The 21,752-nt window shown below is 38.7% G+C and overlaps 1 protein-coding gene across 1 annotated transcript; it reads left to right on the forward strand.

Annotated features, from left to right (window-relative positions):
• The first annotated feature begins 77 nt into the window (after positions 1 to 77).
• On the forward strand, positions 78 to 13,795 carry gch1 (GTP cyclohydrolase 1). Its single transcript, XM_067455797.1, has 6 exons — positions 78 to 976; positions 6,696 to 6,805; positions 8,755 to 8,810; positions 13,078 to 13,109; positions 13,255 to 13,339; positions 13,424 to 13,795. The coding sequence occupies exons 1-6, from the start codon at positions 631 to 633 to the stop codon at positions 13,548 to 13,550; spliced, it is 756 nt and encodes a 251-aa protein (XP_067311898.1). The 5' UTR covers positions 78 to 630; the 3' UTR covers positions 13,551 to 13,795.
• Positions 13,796 to 21,752: the final 7,957 nt, after the last annotated feature.

Below are 21,752 nucleotides of genomic sequence, written 5' to 3' on the forward strand. Positions count from 1 at the left end.
TTTCTTTATTCCAAAGGTTATGTTGGCAAATCTGCAAGTTGAAAGTACATGTTGTTTGCACACCAGTGATGTAATGAAGGGCATTATTCAGATGTAAAGTAAATGGTTTTCTGATGTTCAGGTCACTGAACTTTGATATTGCAACCGGACAAGAAATGAAGCTGATTTGAACTGACATGTTACCAGCTGTACAACCTCTTGGTTGGCAAATGCATTTCACTTTAAAACCACAGATTTTATTTTAAATCATAAGCACAACCTCACCCAAAGGTCTAGTCAATCCCCTTAGGTGGTTTGATCTGCCTCAAGACATCACTTTAATGTGAATTAATAGATCTCATCCTCTTACTAGATACAGGTGGCCTGACGCAGGCACGCCTCTCGCCCAATAGGAATCTGACTCCGTGACGCAGTCGCTCTTGTGGACCAATAGGAACGCGTACGGATTAGCTTATGTTTATAAAACCCCCAGCGCCTCTGCAAGAGCGCTGAGTTTGACAAGAGAATAACAACAACTGAACTTTTCCCCCCTCCGTTAAACCTTAAACAGTGTTTTTTCTTATTTAAAAAAAGACGATAGTAGCAGTAAAACCGACTCTGAGGAACCCAAGCTGTCACTTTCAGGCAATAATGGAGCGCCCCAAACAGAAACAAATGAATCAAAGTGAAAATGAAACAGATGCCGCGATCAATGGACACTTTGACGGCCGGGTGAAGATGCCCGGATGGAGCACCGGTGGTGCCGCCGGGGACCCGAGCACCGTGCCGTCCTCAAGCGTGATGGAGAGCTGGCGGGAAGAGCGCACTCGCAGTCTGGAAGACAACGAAATGAGTCTGCCAAGCATCGCCGCGGCTTATACCACTATTCTCCGGGGTCTCGGGGAAGATCCGCAGCGACAGGGGCTGCTCAAAACTCCGTGGAGGGCAGCCACAGCCATGCAGTTCTTCACCAAGGGCTATCAGGAAAAAATCATCGGTGAGTTGTGTCTGACAGGTGAAAAGCCGTGTTTATTTACACGTCATGTGTGGTTTAAAGGGATTTTTAAGCGTTATTGTAAGCACTTTTTTCCCTCAAGTTAAAACATTCTGAAGTATCAGGGTATTTTTACAAGTAGGTCATTTGTCAGCTTGTGGATCTGGACATAGTTAACAATGGAGGTTAAGTGAATATATGTGAATATATAAGTAAATATAACTTGATTTTCAGAAAAAACTTCGGTCTAATACTCATGTTATCAAATGACATAAGAAGACTTAATATAATAGGCTACACAAGTCATGTGGATCACTTCTATGGCGAGTTTGTGTACTTTTTGAGGCTTGACATCATGCTCCTTTATGGAAAAGATCAGCCAGTTCATTCTTCAAAATCCTGTAATGTATTTTCCCAATCAAATGTGTGTTTTCAACACAATTGCATGACAGTTTTTGTCATGTTTTGCCATTTGTGGCTATGTACAATCTCATTTCGTAGCCTATATTTTTACTGACGGTTAGAGGTGGACTTTCATGCGACTTTCATTTCATCGACCTAACGCTAACCCTGAAAGTTATGTTATAGGTCAGGTTGTTCTTTCTAAGATGCTTTGACTTAACTATGATGCAGAGAGTTTTATAGCCCACGTACCAAATGTAGTGTCAAGCATTTCCCGTTAAAAGTATTTCCTCAAACACTTCCATGTGCCATCAATATAATTAACTTGCTCAACAGGTAGCCTACTCCAGTTCAAAGCGAAGGTTTATCTTGCGTAATTGTTCACTGGTCTCTCTCAGGCTGTTGTCTAAGTGGTTGAGCCAGGGTGCTGCCCACCGTCACATCACCAATAACATCCCCACATAGAAAACAGCACATCTGGACCTGGTTTGTGTAGCATTTTAGGGCCCATGCATATGGAATGTATTATTGTTGCTTTTCTACCCCAGAAAACTCCTTGTTAAAACAGAGTGCCCTCAATGACCTCACAACACTTGCATATACATTGCTTGAACATGGTCCACAGTTTATAGATGGTAGAACATGCAATGTCACGGTGAAGCATGCGTTTGATAAGACATTTCTAGAGGAAGGTCTTTGTCTTCGATGGGATTGGTTAAAGTTTGCACCACCCCTACATCATCTTTAATTGTTCTGAAGGTCATTAGAGAGTTTTTTTTGTGTGTGTCTCCAACAGAAAGACATTTTGAAATGTTGGGACAGCTTTGAGCCAGAGTTTGGGGATCTCAGTGGGTTTGTCCGAGACTTTGTTGCACTTTCATGTTTTTATGGGTGGTGGTGGGCGTCTCATGAGTTAATGCCCCTGAGAAAAGGAAGCTGTCGGTGCTTGAATGATAAAGGTCCACCTATTATCTCACTTGGTTGGTAATGTCAAAGAATATTCATGTATGTTATAAATGTGTTTCAGATAGGACTAGGCAATATAGCTTAAAATCTTAATTTTTGTTAAACCTTTTTTGTTGATATTCATGATCGCTATCTCAAACCAAACATTGCCACTGTAGATAAATGGATTAAAAATGTTTAATGCATGCAGTAAACTACAAAATAATCTAATGTAAATTAACACTAATATAATAATAACAATAATATCTACACTACATGAACACAGGGACAAAACATAATTTATATAATCATTTACATTTTTCAGTGATTTGGCCCATCCCTAAATTCCTCCTTTCTGCAAGCTACTCTGCTCTGATTGGTCAGATGTCCCAGTCTGTTGTGATTGGTCTACAGCACATTACCATAACTGAATTTCAGCTGCGGCTTCCTCATTCTTCAGCGATTGTACACACTGTAAAAACTGTAATAAAGGCTGCGATTTTACCATATCAGTCAGGTATAGGCTGAAACATTGGAATTGAAACCAAAACCCAAACTTCCATTGCAAGGATGACTTGAGCAGGACGTTTCTCAATGATACACTATTCTAGCCTAGAAATCTAGATGCACCCTAGCAGCAGTAAATCTAATTTGCCGCGAGTATTGTCTAGTTTGGCGTTTACAGCTCAGAAGTGTATTGAGAGTTGCTAGACGACACTTGCGGCAAATTAGATTTGCTGCCGCTAGGGTGCGTCTAGATTTCTAGGCTACTCAATACCTTCTGAGCTGTAAAAACCAAAGTCTGGTCGGACTAGTCACATCGTGTATAGAGGCGGTGGGCGTTTGGAGTTTTGCCAACAGGATACGGCAAAAGTTTAATCTGTTAACTAGCTCCGCTTCACCTTCGTTGCTCTGGTTAGTTGTAGAGCTATCCTATCGCGTGCAGAGGGAGTTTGAAAGACAACCGTTTATCCCGCCCCTCGGATTGAGCCCTGTCAATGGTGAGTTTCCAGACCCAACATCCTAATGTGGGTCTGGCTTGTCAGGCTAACACTATTCAGTTTGAGGTACATCATGAGATGCTGCAACTGTAATTCCTCACCATCAGCATTAACAGTATGTCCATCAACAAACCCTTGTGTATTTTTAATTTATTGTGGTGTATGTGCGGGAGCTGTATCAATATGTTAGCTGAGCATGAATGATGTAACAACCACTTCTAAAACAAATCTTGCTCCATTCTTTACTCAAAGTAGTAAGAATGACAGAGAATCTGCATTAATAGACAGAGTTTTAGGTATTATTAGTGGCCCACAGCTGATTAGCAGTATTTCAGTAAAAACCAAAATAACGAGTTAGCCAGTTAAGCCAGAAACGTACACAATATAAAACACAAAACTACGTATTTTAAACTCCAGGTAGAAAATATATACATCAATAATTATTCATACTTACAGTTGTAATTCTGAAACGTAAGATGGTCCAAATAAACTGGGTGCAGACTCATCTTTCAATAGCAAGTTTTGCAAACCCTGCATTGAACTCTGAGATTTGAGAAGCAGTCGTCAGTAAAGTGACGTGTCTGTGGGCGGGTCAATTTGTTCATGGGTGGACAGCATATAACATAGGTGGGTGTTATGCAAATGAGACAATAACTTTATTTATTGTGCACTTTGCTTTGCAGATCATTTACATTAACATACAGCTATATCAAAGACTATATATAGGAAGACGGTGCAGTCTGATTACTTATGAATGGGAGAAAGTGCAACGCCCAATATGGTGAATAAGCCCTGCCTTCTAAATGAAGGAGCCAGTCATTGATTAGTAAAGTCATTGCATCACTGCAGCTGCAGTTAGAAGCTCCGGTTGCTATAGAAACAGGCAGTGTTCTGAGCCGCTGCTTAGGACTGTGCATGCGCATTAGCTTGATCCAGGCTGAAAGTTCATTTTTTTTTTGTTATGATTCAAACGTTTAGAAACTACATTTATGAGACAGTTGTATTCAAATATGAATCATTTCATAAGCTTGGTTTTGGAGAATTTGATGTTTCCCCATTCGAAAAGATAGGAGGGTTTAAAAGATGGCTGCCGCATGAAATTACTTGTCTTTAAAGGGGCTTTCGCTATATTACACACTGCGTGAAAGGGAATGTTCGAAAAAGCATAATAGGGGCACTTTTCCATTGTCTGTGACTCATGAGTATTAAAGGAAGTAAGGAAGGATTGTGAAATTAGAGAATTATTATGCATTATGTCATCATTATGTTTCTTTACAGTTTATGATTTTGTTGTGGTCTAATATCCTGTAAAACCATTAAAGGTCATAGAGACGAGTGATAATGCTCAATTTACAGAGGTTATGCAGTTGAGTACTGTTTCTTTCCTGTATTACCCATCATTATGCTGCATTGTCCCCTGCCCCGCCTGCTGGACGGATGCCCTTTCTCTTATTTGAGGGATGGAGATCAAGCAACGCTCTCAACAGCAGTAACATTACCCATAACCAGAGCTCTGCTAGTTGACATCTTCACAATTTCAATGGGTTTCTATGGTTACTTATTGTATTTCAAGTGTATGTTTGCTTAGTGTGTAAGCAAGTTTGTGTTTAATTGAGTGTGTCTGTGTCTGTGTGTGACGGTGGCAGCGAGGCTGAAAGATGACTTTAGGGAGCTGCTAATTTGATTTTCTGTTCTTTTTTTCGGTGCCACCGTCATACTTGAGACCTTTTCGTGTGTTGTGCCTGTGCATTTGAAAGCGGCTGTTTGTTTAGGACGAGCCTGATGACAGTTCTCTCTCTTAACAGCTGCTGCCCTCAGGTTAAATTCAACAGAGAAGCTCAGATCAGCTAGCCTGACGTGGTTATACTTGATTCTAGTCAGAATATGAGTCTGATACTGCTCCATTGGGCTGTAATTATGGGGGGTGTTTCAACCGAACCAGGAAAGACCTCTATTGGATAAACCCACAACCAATCAGAGCAATGAAGCGACACATAACGTTAGTTGTCAAATGTCAACAGAACTCAACTACACTGTTGCCAAGTCTGCTTTTTTTCCTCGGGTTGTTGTCCATGACCGTGGGTTGAAGCGACCTTAATTATGTGATATATAAACCCAGTCACCCAGGAATGCGAATTTTAGCAGGTAACCTTGCCAAAATAACACACATTTTACCCCCCAAACGGCATTTTTTTCCGGAGAACCCCCCAAGAAGCTATTGTTTAGGGCTAGTATTTGGCGGGTTTTGTTGTAAAAACTTGGCAACCCTGTCTGCACACGTGCAGGAATAAACGAGATTTGCCGGTTTTGTAAAAAAACAAACAAAAAGAATTTAAGGATACACAGTTACTTACCAACATGATCATCATTTCAGAGAGAAATAGTGAAGTTGAATGCATAAACAAGCACTCCGTTTAGGATTTGACCAAATTCAACGAAGCTCCTTTGATGACGTGCAAGATTACGTTACTGTTTATCATCTGTCCATCATCGTCTAAAGCCCGCCCTGATGATTTCATTGGTCTGAACTCTTTCTGTTCGGGCATAATCACTCCTCTATGGATCAAGTCCAGACCGAACTGCCCGAGCTTGAATGTTGTGGCTGAGTTCGCTGGCATCCACACAACACTGCATGCATATATAGCATGCTCGGTTTCTATAAAGCTGGCTAGTTAGTCGCCAGGCAGAGCGGTGACCAGAATCAGTTTAAATATTAACAAAAGTTCTGGGAACCATAAAAACAACATGGAAATAACTTGTTCAATCACTTTTATGAGGGATGCTATCAGTTTGGCAGTGAGGGTTGCACAACTCTGCTTTCGAAGTGATCTGACTTTAAAGGATCTGAAAACATAGAGACTATTTTGAGATGCACAACACCCTAGCAACACCCTGACGACCACCAACAACATGGAGGCGAGTTCTGCACGAGCGATCACTGCTCAGTTATTTCAGAAAATGTAAAAAATATTTGTTAGACGTAAGTGCTGTTGCTGCCGTACCTGTCCTGTGTTCATAAAAGCAGCCTTTAAAAATGATCTGCCTTTCTGAATCACACAGTGACTGCACAAAAGTGGCAACAACATATGGAAGTCACATCTCAACTAGACCCTGTAGATTCGTTTTGCCATGTTTCCACGGAAACATTCTCAGAGATAGGCGGCCAGGAAATTAAAAAGCCCCACAAGAAAAGACAGTGCATTCTCAGTAGATAAAACAGGATATGTTTGAACAATAATAGAAGCTAAGAGAAATGACACGGGGCCGGACCGGAAAAGCGCATGGGGTGAAATATAATGATTTCATGATGTCATCACGTGTCATATCGCTTAACTCATCTTGATTTTTTTTTCTTTTCTTGTACCTTCTTGCAGACGTCCTGAATGACGCAATCTTTGACGAAGACCACGATGAGATGGTGATCGTGAAGGATATTGACATGTTTTCCATGTGCGAACACCATTTAGTTCCCATTTTTGGCCGGGTAAGATGATCATTTCAAATGTTACCCTCCTTAGCATACAGTATGTCACCTTTACAGTGCAGTTTTATGATGACCATATTTGATAAAGAGATACAATATATGTACTTTTAAAATTTAATTTGATTTGTCAAACCTCTATCCTATAAAGCTTTTAGGAAAGGTTTTTAAATTCTGTTATGATCAATTTATTAAAGTAAAATGTTTTCAACCATGTATTTTAATTACTTGTATTTTTGTTTGCTATTTATTTAACATTACTTTTATTTTTTATTATATTCCACACCCTAATCAAAATAAAAAAAAATGTAGAAATGATAGAATTATATAAATTATTATTAAGAATTTATATTTTGGTGAAGAAATGAAGCCTATATATTCAGGACTGTATATTTTGTGCATTGTGCCATTATTTTTATAAAGCCTATTGTAAGTCAAAAATAGCACTCTCATTACTCAAATGTGGAAGCAATAGTAATAAATTATTAAAATTGATAAGTATCCTATACTGTAAAGTACTGTTTCTGTGTACTGTAAAGAAGTGTTGTAAGTCAAAAAATGCAGATTTCTTTTTTAAAAAAATATATAATTTACAATGAGAATTTGGTGGCAAATGTGCTTAATTTTCATGAAAAGAAATGAATTAAAATTGCTTTATTTATTTTTTTAAGCACAACCTTTTTTCCTCTTGTGATTGTGGGGTGAATGAAATATGACCTGGATATTTCTTTGTGAGATTCATCCACCTGAAAGCAGAAATAGCTTCCTGTTTTTTTTCTTTAATGCACCTGAAAAACCTTGATGTGTAGTCTGTCAATAACTAAGTTAATTAGCTATAATTAAATCTTTAGGTAATGAAGACTAGCTGAAATATCAGATCTGAGTTCCACTCAAAAACACTGCCCACTCTTAATCCTCCAGGTTTGACATTTAGTTCCTCCCTCCAGCTCATAGCACTGCAGGTGTCTGCCATTTAAGACAAAAGAGAGACCGTCGATCCTGTCACGGCACAAATGGCCACTGATGATAGACTGAGCCATTGATCAAGCGCACCAAATGTTGTTTTTTCCGCCACTTGCAATTTTGTTTGTCAGATGCTGTTGGAGTGCCGTCGTTTCCGCTGCGTCCCCCGCTGATAGCTCTCTGTCATCAGCGGCGCGGCCCCTTATCCCTTCTCATCTACCTCGCCTCTCGCCGCATCTGCAACAAGATAATGACTCACCGATTTCTTTCAAAGAGGCATGCGCCCGTTCTCTTTAATTTTTGGCCCTCTTGCTCGCGCTTCAGCGTCCTCCATCTCCATGATTGTCCGCTCAACACTCTTAGTGTCCATCACGAACACAGAGCCGATCAGGTGTGCTCTCTTACACTGGAAACGCATCTACCGTACAGGAGCAACATGTCTTACCTGTTGGTCTAAAGTGGATTTAGCTACAAAAAGTGTTTTGCTCATTTCCCAGGTGCTCTGTAGTTGTTGGTAAAGTTCGATTGATGCATTTAGAGGATGTCGAGAGGAGCTTGCCGGCCCTGAAAGAAGGCCAAGAGGCTTCAGTGACGTGCAGGATTATCGCATCAGAACAGAGAGCAGAAGGGAGGAAAAATTATCTTGCATGTCTGTTGATGCTGCCCTTTCTCTAGGCCATTTCATCAAATTGTTGGTGACATTTGAGTTTGATGGCGGAGAGGAGGTTAGGTTGTGTGTGTGTGTGTGTGTGTGTGTGTGTGTGTGTGTGTGTGGGGTGGGGGGGGGGGGTGTGCAGCCACTTCAGAGCACGATACAGATACGGCTCTCCAGCCACTTTTACTCTCTGCATTTTTTACGTTTCATCTGATGCTGTGCCATGTAGCTTGCTAGTGCCAATATTCAGTTTTGTAACAGGTAAGGAAAGAACTGTGTATATAACTTATGTTGTATCTTTCTGTTGTCAGTTAATGTGTTTTGTTTCTCACAGGTGCATATAGGGTACCTTCCAAACAAGAGGGTTCTTGGTCTGAGTAAATTAGCACGGTAGGTAAAATACACCCAGTGGCCGGTTGCATAAACTGCTTAGACAAGTCTTAAAGGGCACTTATTATACCCTTATTGACAAGAAGTAATATGTCGCGGGTGTCCCCAGAGTGTGTCTGTGAAGTTTCAGATCAACATTCCTAACAGATCATTTAATATACCATTTTGAAAATGCCGATTTTTGGTCTCCCCCAGAGGGCGGAGCCTTCACAGCTCATGAACACTGGAATAAAAACTGAAACGTGATACATCTGTTTGTTTTGATGACACTCATGTGACATTTCAGTTCTTCATCATCATGAGATATTATCATCTTCTTCATGCGTTTTAAAGGTCCCGTTCTTCGCGTGTTTTCGAAGCTTTGATTATGTTTACAGTGTGCAAAATAACATTCATGTTTCGCGTTTAAAAAAACAGTATTTTTCACACAATTTACTTATCTGTACAGCGCTGTTTCTTCTGTCCTAAAAACCATAGACAGTAAAAGAAATGGACAGAGCTATCCCATTGACTTCAACTGCGGAAAATGAGGTCAATTAGAGGCACTCACTTCCTGATGGCTGAGCGAACTGCGCAGGCTCAGACTCAGCTTGACGACGTAGATGTGACGTGAGCCTCCTGTCTGACAGCTGTAGGTCTTCTAGTAGTTGTGGAAAGTAAAATCTGAATCACGTTGTTTAAATATTTTCTCCCGTTGCTTTTGGCTCACTATGGGCTTCTCCCCATTCTTCTCCCTTGACTTTATCAGACTTTATGTCTCCACGTCCCCCTGACTGTCTCATTGACAGTAAAAGATTGCCTGCGAGCGTCTCCTCAGGTCTATACGGTAATTTGGTGGAAATTACGGTGGAACGCTTTCCGAGATTACCCCCTTGCTAAAAACGGCCTGATGATTTCCTTGTTCTATGAAGTCCCTCCTTCAGAAACACGTAACGAGTTCTGATTGGGCCAGCGCTTCCCGTGTTGTGATTGGACATCAGCTTAGCGCACTTTGCCCGGAAAGGTCCCGCCTCTTACCATAACGGGGAGATGCAAGCGCTGAATGCGCGCTCTTCTCTACGTGAAAGAGCAACAAGACCACGCCCCCTTTTTTGCGTGTTCTTGTGGGCGGAGGGTTAGTCAACAAATGGTTCTAGTGACGTCATTACATCCCTGCACTTCCTGCTGTAGTCTAAACCGGCCGTTCGCTGTAGGCTTTGAAAGGGAACTTCTGTTAAATAAAATATCTCGCTTGGCATTGAACATTGAACTTTATAATTTTACAGGCATTATTTATGCTCTAACAGCAACATTACACACTAACTAAAGTTTGAAAGATGGAATCGTGAAGAACGGGACCTTTAAAGCCTTATCACTCTGAACTTGAGCATACACCCCCGACACGTGCACAGAGCTGGATGTCAAATCAATCTGTGAGTAGGGTATTAATCTAGACTAGTTTTCTTTCCTGTGTTATTGCGATTAAACTGTCAGATGCACAAAAGGTTTTGTCAGAAACCCACAAAGTTTACATGAAAACAGTTGGTTATGTCTGTGCTACATATACAGCAAATTACAGAAATCCTGTGTATATATTAGATCTGTGTAACGTTACTAAAGTGAAAGCAGTGCAATATACTGTATACCGCTATATCTGCTGGTAATACGAAACAACAGAAGAGAAACAGAAAATCACTTAATAACTTTAGTAGCTTTATTAAAAAACACATTTCTTACTTGAATGCTGCTGTTAAATTCTCTGGTGAGAAGATAAGCATGGCCAGCTGTGTACAGCTCTCTAAGGACGGGGCCTATGCTAATACATCACATATGCTTTATTTTATTTTTCCTCCCTTTGTGGTACTTTTTATATTTAGTCCGAGAGCGTATCTAAGTGTATGCACACTATACTGTCCATGTCCAGAAAGGGAATATAAACATCATCAAAGTAGTCCATATGTGACATCAGTTAGTTAGTTAGTTAGAATCTCCAAAAAATAACAAAAACTACAACTTTATTCAGCATTGTCTTCTCTTCTGCGTTTGTTTTGAATCCTCAAATAAAGATTCAAACGGTTATGAATCAGCGGACTGATTCATGATTTGGATCGCTTGTCAAACTGCTGAAGTCACGTGACATTGGTGATCCGAATCAAGAATCAATAAGCTGATTCATGACCGTTTGATAGTTCACCCATATACAGAATATGTGTGTGTGTGCGCATGTGTGTATGTACATATATTATACTATATATTTATATAAATATTTTTGTCAGTAAAATCAGCAGCATTCGATCGAGTAAAGGAGATTTAAGGGATAGTTTTACCCAAAAATGAAAATTCTGTCATCATTTACTCACCTTCAAGTTGGTTCAAACCTGTATGAGTTTCTTTGTTCTGCTGAACACAAAAGAAGATATTTTGAAGAATGTTTGTAACCAAGCAGATAGAGCAACTCTTTTTTCCCTACTATGGTAGTCAAAGGTTGCTCTATCTGCTTGGTTACAAACACTTTACTTTAATGCCTCTCTTCCCCTGTTCGTCTGAAATCAAGATGTGGTCTGTTGTGTTTGTGTTTGAAGCAATGAGAGTGTAAGTGTCTGTAAGAGGATTAGAAACAATGTGGGAGTGACAAAGAGAAGCTTGATCCAATCTGACCCCAATACCTGTGGCTTATCCATCACACTAGTATGTACCAACCATAATACTGCACTCCACTAATGAAGACATGACAACAACAGTCATTAGCTCTTAGCAGTACCACGCACGTACACACTCACTCACTCACTCACTCACTCACTCACTCACTCACTCACTCACTCACTCACTCACTCACTCACTCACTCACTTCTGTTTATTTAAAATTATTTATTGTTTCATTTTTATGGCTGTAATCATGGCATGGTCCAAGTGGCACAGGGACTGATTTTTTTTTTTTTGTGCGTTTTACATTCACATGTTCATTTGTAGTTTAAAAAAAAGAAGTCTCTTGTGCCCCCCAAAGCTGCATTTATTTGATTTTAAACAGTAAAATATATACAATACTATTTTTAAAACTCATTTTCCATTTTTAAAATGTATTCAGCATCATCATCATTACTCCAGTCAAGCCATAGATGATTTGTTCAAGACACATTTATGATTATTATCAATGTTGAAAACAGTTGTGCTACTTAATATTGTGGAAACATGAATTTTTTTGAAGGTTCAAAAGTACTCTATTTATTTGAAACAATAAAGGTATATTTATTGTTTAATAATATTACAAAAGTTTAATGCCTCATTGCTGAATACAAGTTTTAAACTTTTGAACAGTAAAGTTGCTTAAAGGGTTAGTTCACCCAAAAATTAAAATTCTGTCATTATACTTAACTTAACCCTCATGTCATTCGACACCTGTAAGACCACCGTTCATCTTCGGAACACAGATTAAGATATTTTTGTTGAAGTCCGATAGCTCAGAAAGGCCTTCATTGACACCAATGTCATTTCCTCTCTCAAGACCCATAAAGGCACTAAAGACGTCGTTACAAAGCCCATCTCACTACAGCGGTTCTACAATAATTTTATGAAGCGACGAGAATAGTTTGTGCGCAAAAAAACAACAATGAAATAACTTATAGGCTGATTTCAAAACACTTCTTCCTGAAGCCTCGAAGCTTAATGAATCAGCGTATCGATTCATAAATCAGATCGCGTGTCAAACCACCAAACTGCTGATATCATGTGACTTTGGCGATCTGACCCGCTGATTCGATACACTGATTGACGGTTTGAAGCTTTACCTTTACCATCAATACATTTTTTTTTCGCACAAAAACTTTTCTTGTCGCTTCATAAAATGATTGTAGAACCGCTGTAGTGAGATGGACTTTTAAAGACGTCTTTAGTCTTGAGAGAGGAAATGACATTGGTGTCAATGAAGGCCTTTCTGAGCCATCGGATTTCAACAAAAATATCTTCATTTGTGTCCCGAAGATGAACGGAGATCTTATGGGTGTTGAACGACATGAAGGTTGGGAATTAATGACAGGATTTTCATTTTTGGGTTAGCTAGCCCTTTAAGTGTCTAAATTGAAAGAGTGTTCACTGTTAGTTTACATTTAGTGTTTTTAAATAAAAACATACACCTTTTTTCTAAAAATACACCTGTCCCCAGGTTTTATTTCATTACCATAATGACTAAAATCCCAAGTTTTATCAAAGCACCATTACATTCAGTGGAGGTATGTTGTGTATACATTTAGCTTAATTATTAACAATATTTTTGCTTTTTGTTTTTCTCCAGGATTGTTGAGATATACTGCAGGAGATTGCAAGGTACATCTTTTTTCCAGTTTTATCATGTAATAATATTCACATACCTTCATTCAAATCCTTTTTTGTTTCAGTAGGCCACTAGTTTTTTAAACTTCTCACTGACATGCTCTCAATAGTGATGCTCTATCTGCTCGTCTTATTTCAGTCCAAGAGCGTCTAACTAAACAGATCGCCGTGGCCATAACTGAAGCTTTACAGCCTGCTGGTGTCGGAGTGGTTGTTGAAGCCACGTATGTAAAAATTCAAGTTAAACATTATTTTATAATGTAATGCAATGCGCATGACTTGATCTCAAGACCTCTTCTGTTCACCAGTCACATGTGTATGGTTATGCGAGGTGTCCAGAAGATGAACAGCAAGACTGTGACCAGCACCATGCTGGGCGTTTTCCGCGAGGACCCCAAGACACGAGACGAGTTCCTGACCCTGATCCGGAGCTGAGCTCTCCACTGCCAAACCACTCTGACCAGCCCTGTTCTCAAACGCCTCCCTGGATCGAAGGAGTCCTCTCTGGTTCTGCCACCGGACGAGGCACTGCTGCTGTGTAACATAGTGTCCCAACCGCCTCTGGGGCGGTTACCTCGGTAACACCATCTTTTCTGTATTGCGTGTCTGCGTGTTTGATTGATTGAGGTTTTGTGCACGTTTAATCAGTAGAGCTGTGGGAGCCTGGGGGACTGTGGCTGTTACATTGTGTTTTGAAGGACTAAATTAGCACAATTTAACCTCTCTAAACTAACAAGCACCATACCCAGCTAAATTTGTTTACATCTCTTTCCGGTTGGGTCACATTTGCGCTCTATTAAACACAATCGAGTTGTCCGAGACGCACAACAAAGCAGTTTTATTTTCATGCTTTTGATCAGGGAGGTTCGTGTCATTCTGAAAACTCAATTTTACTGCTGAGAGAGTACTGTCAAGGTACCGTGGTACTGTAATGAAAATCTACATGGAACTAAATGATCACCAATATTCATATTCCTTGATATTTGCAAGATATGATATGCCCTAAAAAAACATAGTATTACAATAGCACCACTTTTTTGTAAGTGAATAATCCCAGACAGGTTTTATTGTTGTTTTACTATGTGCTGAAAATGTATTATGCTATGCTGTCTTATAATGTGTCCTGTTTATTAGTCAATATTTGTGCCCAGACCCAAAGTAGCTTCTGTTCTTAAAGGGATAGTTCACCCAAAAAGAAAACTTCTTAACCCCTTAAACCCTGACACCGTTTGTAAGAAAGAATCTTTTAAAAAGTTTGCACATGAGCATCATTATATTAGTCTTTATTGGCTCATATACAATAGTATGATACGTATAGTACGGATATGAAACACACACTCAAGGAGGAAAAACCAACACCTACATTTTAGTAAAAAAATGTGCCAAAGTTTCTGTGGCCTAATTTTTAAATGGCCAAAAAAAGAACATTCTGATGGGTTGTAATGTAAATCAGTAAGATCTTTATAACAGAAAACGAAGTGTACTTGCATAAAATGCATTAAAATATCAGTTTGTCAATTTCTCACCCTCATGTCACTCCAAACCTGTAAGACTTTCGTTTGTGTTCTGAACGGAGATTAAGATATTTTAACCCTCTGGCCCTCTTCGGTCAAAAATTACCAAAAAAAGTTACGTTTTGAAATGTTTTCTGTTTTTGCTTCATCGGAATGGGATGACACTTGGTGATTTTTGTCGCATTAACTATGTAAACCCAAAAAATGGACAAGATTTAGATATGTTAAAGGAAGTATATGTAAGATTGTGGCCAAAACTGGTACTGCAGGTGTATCCCCTCTCCCCCTTCCTCTGACTCGAGGTTGCCAGTTAGGCTGCAGGATCCATCAGGAACGTTTGTAGCTGCAGCTGTGGTAACTAGAGCAGAGCTGGCAACCCGGATGCAGAAACACTACTGACTTTGTGATTGGTAGATAATTGGAGGGCGGAGCTTCAGGCCAAAACACAACATGTCAACATCAGTTGAGGGCTGCAACAACAACTTTTAAATATCCTGGCCGGACTACTGTTGTCAGTGATATAAGTATTTGAAATGAACATTATTTTAATTTTAATGTCTAGTGACATATCAGGGCCATTTTATGATTAATTGAAATACATTTCTTACATACAGTTCCTTTAAAGGGTAAAAAAAACAAGTCACTCTTGGCTCCTTCGAGGTCACAAATGACCATAGGAAATAAATGGGAAATACAAAAAAATATGAAATAATATTTTGGTGGTAGAAACTACTACCAACAGATGACATTAATCTACCTTCAAAAATAGAATTTTAAATGCCATATCTCTATTTTAACATAGAATGCTGCTTTATTTGAATAATAATTTACAAAATATATTTGGAAAAAATTGTGTATGGGAAAAATAGCTCATAAAAAAAAATTCATAAATATTGGATAGTGTCATAAAATACCTCAGAATTCTTAAAGGTCCCATGGCATGGGTTGTTTTATTGTTTTATAATGTTTCCTGGGGTGTTCTTATATTGTTAGTATGGTTTTTACATCAAAAAATAGAAATAAAAGGCATTTTTTCTATAATGATATTAGCCCTCTGTTTAGAATGCTCTGTTTCAAGAGGCGTGTCTTCTGTGAGTCGTCAGTGAAAACACTTACTGTTGTGATTGGCTGACATCTTTACATTTGAAATAGAGTGCCGAAGTTCTGACGTCACTTTGTAGGCCAAAACGCGGAAGTGAGTTAGCATTTTAGCACTTCCGGTTCCCTCGCTCAAAAGTCTATGGGTTTTTTGAATGGGTTTTTGCTAATCGCCTGAAATAAGGTCTGTGGTTAACAAAGCCTCTAAATATTTTCACGTTTTGATCTGTGACATAAAACACACTAGTTCTAACCTGCTTGTGATTTTTTTTAAACTTTATTGTGTCTTAAAAACGGCGGTTGCTAACAAGTTGCTAAAAGGGACTACATCCTTTGGCCGGGACTTTAGACGTCATCGTGACAAACGGGAAATCTCACCATTTCATTGGCCCGCATTTCATTCACTTTTGAATTCTGTAAGTAAATGTTTAATAAAAATACAAAACTAGCCCGCGTTTCAGCCTCACGTTCTTAGAAGTTTACCTTTCAGTTAATATACATAGTTATATATTTAGTCCTTTCAAATAGTGGTGTTTCCAAATATTGTTATACACAGAAATCTGTGATATTAAGGTAACTGATTACCAGTTCTTCATTTCTGTGGAGAGACTGTAGTGTTTTGTTTTGTCCTGAGATGGAACCACAAGTCATCGAAATGAAAGCTGCGCTGTTCTACATGTCCAGATTTATAGTGGTTCTCTCCTCGATATATGATCAATCGTCTAAGAAAAAGGACATACGATTGTAAATTGATACGGCTAGCTTACGTCGTGTGCTTCTGAGGTGGTAAAAGCACTTTTTTTCTGGCGAATTAGCAAATGGTATGCAAACATACAATCAAACATAATACAGTGAAAGATTCTTCAAAAGATTCTTTAAAGTCTATTTGGGGCACGATGATCAGGCATAATAGCCTAATCTTAATCACAAAGACAATAATATTAAGCTTTATATAAAATATCAAAATAATAAATAAAACATTAACAAACGAGAAAACAAATCTCAGAGAGGCACACATAAACCCAATTAGTTTCTAACATTTTTGGAAAAAACGAATGGGCAATATTTCTCATGAAAAAGTGGATAAGTGTTCATCCACAGCGCAGATCATAATGAGCGAACGTGTTTTTTAAATAAAGTTTGAGGAAGCTTGATGACGACGTAGATCCGCGACTTTGTGCTGTAGTCCGTTAATAGCCTACCGTTAGCATTTAATATCTGACGGCTTTATTTAGGCTTCAAACGGTATACATGTTGGATTCACTTGTAAAGATTATCTTGATAGACAAAACGTGTAAGGGTTTTAACTCTTTGTTGAACACAGATCTTATTTTTTGCGATTGTCCAAAAGTCTATGGGGAAAATGCATAGGCTTTTGATCGAGGGAACCCATTCGCCGCTAACTTCCGGGTTGGCCTACAAAGTGACGTCATGACTCCGGCACTCTATAAGATTATTAGTATAGATTAGTGTGGAGGGGGCGTGGTTTAGTCAGGCGCAGCTGCAGCGCTGCCAGTCGAGAGAGAGACAGAGAGGGAGCTGGGGAAAGATTGCTGAGGAAGTGTTATTGTACCGACTTGTTGAGAGCGCAAGTTTATTTTGTTTGTATTTGAGAGCTCTGAATAAACACGAGTGAACTTTGCAACGTCTCATAAAAGGCTTTCAACACCGCTAACAACAAACACGACATCGACATGATATAGTAAGAGCTTCTGTTGAGCATAATGAGCATCGTCATTCAAACGGGTGACTGACCGATCCAAACATTATAAAGAGTATTCTTTGATTGCTCTCTGTAGTTTAATGATTTAAATAACAGATTTGTTTCATGCTGCTAACAGAAACGACGTGAAGTTGATGTTTTAGTCACTGGCTTGATTCACTGATGCATCAAGACGGCCAGCGGCGGGACTAACAGTTTTAAATGATTTAGAAAGAAAGTCTGCGTGAACTTGAATGATTAGCTACACATCAGAACTCACTGATCCCAGATCAGGCATTAATGAACACTGTTACTCACTGTTTGTGGCGGTGCTGTTGAATCCATATGGTAAAGCCTGAGCTGACATCGCGACTGATTAACTAATGATGAACTAATTCTCTGGGTGGGCAAAGCAGGGGAAGGGGCGGAAACCTTTCCTGGTATGATGTCATAACAGGAGAATTCAAGATCAGCTCGTCTGGGCTCTCATTTTCTAAAAGACAGAGAAAAACAGCCTGAACTCGGTTTACACTGATCAAAATTTCTAGTGACTTGGGGACAACATTTAGGCCAGGGGAACTCATATTAATGTTCAAAAACCTCATAAAATAAAAAATTCATGCCATGGGACCTTTAATAATAATCCAAAAGATATTATTTAAAAAATATATTTAAAAAAAAATCCTGAAAAAAAAATAGTAGTTTGATACGTTCAAGGCTTAAGCCACTTTTGACTGCGAAGGATCCAAGTGTGACCCCTAAATGAACCAGGGCAGAGGGTTAAATGAATTCTGATAACTTTCTGTCTCTCCATAAACAGCTACGCAACGACCACTTTGACACTTCAAAGTTCATGAAGGCCGTGGTGGAAGTGTGGACTGTCAATGGAACGACAGAAAGATCTCTCAGATCACGGATCAACTATGATCCATATACTTCACATCGCACATCCAGTGATATGATTATTGCGCATGCGCATATTGCAGTGTCATAACAACTATATATTGTTAAAAACAAGATTAAAGGTGCACTATGTAGTATTTTTGTAGTAAAATATCCAAAAACCACCAAGCCAGTGTTCTATATTTTGTTCAGTTGAGTTCTTACAATATCCCAAATGTTTCCAACTAAATTCTTTCTAAATTGTGAGAAAATTGCTATTTTAACCAAGCCGTCTGTCTGAGCCTGTCAATTGTGTCATATCTGCTTCACCCTCGGTTTAATTTGGCAGAAGCGTTATACTCTTAGCAGTGTGCAAAAAGTGTCACAGCAGCCGCTGAGCAAACGCACAGAGTAGCGTCATAACACCATTTTAAACACAGTTAAATGTATCTAATATGATAAACAGAGCTGCGTTACCTCATACTCACGACCGGAAAAGTGGAAATGGCGTCGGCGACTGTGTCCCGTCATAATAAAAGACTCCTGCTCTTGTGTGTTGTGTGACAATCGCTCCAGTGCCCTTGATCGGCTCCCTCAACACTCGCTCCTGCTCTGTTTCATACTACAGTAACATTAATAATCGCATCCATGAACATGATTTCTGTCCGAGTCCTATCCCGAGTCATATCCCACCGGCTGTAAGGTGAAGACCACATGTCCCAAGATTCTGTGCTCAAACTTGGCGTCATCAAATTATCTCTGTTTTGAATAGGCGCCCTCTAGCGTACTGAAAAGTTACATTGTGTAACTTAAATGAGGACAAGTTCCATTTTTGGGGTGAACTATCACTTTATTATTGCTAGTATTTACAAGTTTTGTGCAACACTTATTTTTCTGTTTCAAATCAACTGTTGAGTCTGATGTGTTGAATATTATGTGTTTAAGTGATAACCAGGTCCAGCCTTTTGAATACCCTGTCTGTCTGGCCATAGATGTTGTTTACCCTCTGAAGGTTGTTGAAAAAAAGACCAAAGGTGAAAGGTGTAGTGGAAGTCAACATAGTATCTGATTTCGCACACTGTGGGATTCACAGCGAATTCAGAACATGCATGTACTCATAAATGTGATCTTTGTAATTAAAATATGACGAAAACATGGAAAATAACTAAGATATTTTAAGATTCTACATTTGCAGAACATATTTTGTACATTGAAGCATGTTTACCTGTCTTTGGGTATGTATAATGTGATTTGAGCAAGTTAGAATTTCAACTATACACTATGTAGCTTCATTGTCGAAAATTACATTAACCTCAAAAATGACGGATACTGTGGATTTACTGAAACTATTGTATTGCCTGTGTCTTTTATTATGAAAATGTATTTGAGTGGTGTTTCACATTCATGAGTTTGGATGAAATACTGAGTCGTGATGCTTCTGAAGACGCTATGAGATGTTCAATGTCACAGTCACTTCATATCAGTGAAGTCATTAAGAAAACAAGCGCTTAATATCGAGAACTAGTGTTATTCATGTGGCCTTCTTTAAATGAAAGACTCAGAGAGTCTTTCAAATACTTTATGATTGATGTTCATCATTTTCTGCTTAAATAAAATGTAAAATATGTAAGCATGGTCTTGTTTTTTTAAGGTGTTTTTTGTGGGGGTTACAGATAGGAAACGTTAAATGGTGGATCACACATTACATTACATTTTTTGCATTATAGCAAGAATTTCAAGACATGATTACCCTCACAAATTCTTATTACTGTAATGTTCATAAACAATGTAATGTTTTAGAATTTAATACCATTTTATGTTACATAAAAGATGATTTGAGGGTGATTTTGTTATTTATTATTATTGCTTTAATGAAAAGGACTCTGGGGAAGAGTAAAATGTGTTTATCATGATACAACTGCATAATAAATAAATGCAAATTACAAAAAAAAATGTAGAAAAGGCTTCATTTCCCTATCAATTATCATATTTTTCCAATTTAGAATGAAATGTTGACCGTTTTCAAGTATAGTCTAGCCCAAAAGTGTTTTGTACACAGATAAGATTTTCATGGTGAAATTAATTATCTTTATTTCATCCATGCATTAAAAATAGCCAATTTCCCTTTCTAATCGTTGCCCATATTTTCCATGAACAGCAGCGCCCTGACACTTTCATTGGCCCATGAGTTCATAAAGCACAGCGAGCCGACAGTGACTCAGCATTCTCACTAAGCCCCGCCTCTTGGCAATAAAAATCAGCTTCGAGCTCCCTGGTTGGTTGAGATCGAGAGGAGGCAGAAAATTCCTCACAGACTCGTGGGTTACCCTAATTACAAAGCAACAATTTGTTTGAAATCAGAAACACACGAAGTCCTTTTCAAAAGTTACTCTTTAATACTTTTCGTCTGTGGTTATTACAAAGATGTCAAGCATTTGACACAGACCCAAATGATACACATTCAGCTGGCGGACAGAACATCACGGACACATACAAACAGTATAGTCTCCCAGTAACACACAAGGCCACGAACCAAAGAGGGAAAGATATGACAGAAATCCCCCTTTTTTTGACTGAATTCATGTTTATTTCAGTAAATATGTTTAAAATCTGCACTTTCATGAGCAGACACGCCTCAAAGGTGAGACAAACAGCTTCCGATGACGTCATCTGCATTATGACGCAACATTTTCTATGAGGGTATGTACAAAAATTACAAGACAATCCGGTTTCTCACCTGGATACAGTGTCACACTCGCACAAGTACAAACAAAAATATATATACACATCTGCGTGTTGTACAGACAGATATAATTCATAACTTCATAACAGCACTGAAGTACCTAAAGCATACAGATTCCCATGAACTTCCAGCACGCTCCTTCCGAGCTCACGGAAACGGGAGCAAACGCATCAGAATCAGCTCGTATGGACTTTGTATGATTTGAAGTTTCGACCATCAATGCGTCTGGCTTATCTCTATATTTTAGAGCCATATAAAATCATTTACATTTGGGGGTAAATGTCTGAATAAAAAAGAAAAGAAAAAGGCACTGCCATTTGTTATTCTAGATATGACTTCCCAGCCTCTTGCATGCATCACTAAAATATAAATTACATTTTTTGTTCCGTCTTTTTTTCGCACTTTTTTATTTGGTTTTACCTGTTCATAAACATAAGATTCTTTTAAAATATATATATATTTTATATACGCATAAGTACGTCAGCCTGCAGTCAATACAGGACATCGGCTCTTGAAATAACAAAAACGAAAACAGAATATACAACGGAAAAAGAGCGTAGTAAAGAAAAAAAACGCTTTCAGAATAAATGAAAAAAATAATAAAATGAAAATAAAATCATCAGATACGTTCTGATTGGCTAAAGCGCCCAAAACAAACGATAGCATAAATGCTTCGTCTAACGGAATAGCAAGGTAGC

This window comes from Pseudorasbora parva, chromosome 10 (genome assembly GCF_024679245.1).
Source record: "Pseudorasbora parva isolate DD20220531a chromosome 10, ASM2467924v1, whole genome shotgun sequence".
NCBI classification, from domain to species: Eukaryota; Metazoa; Chordata; class Actinopteri; order Cypriniformes; family Gobionidae; genus Pseudorasbora; species Pseudorasbora parva.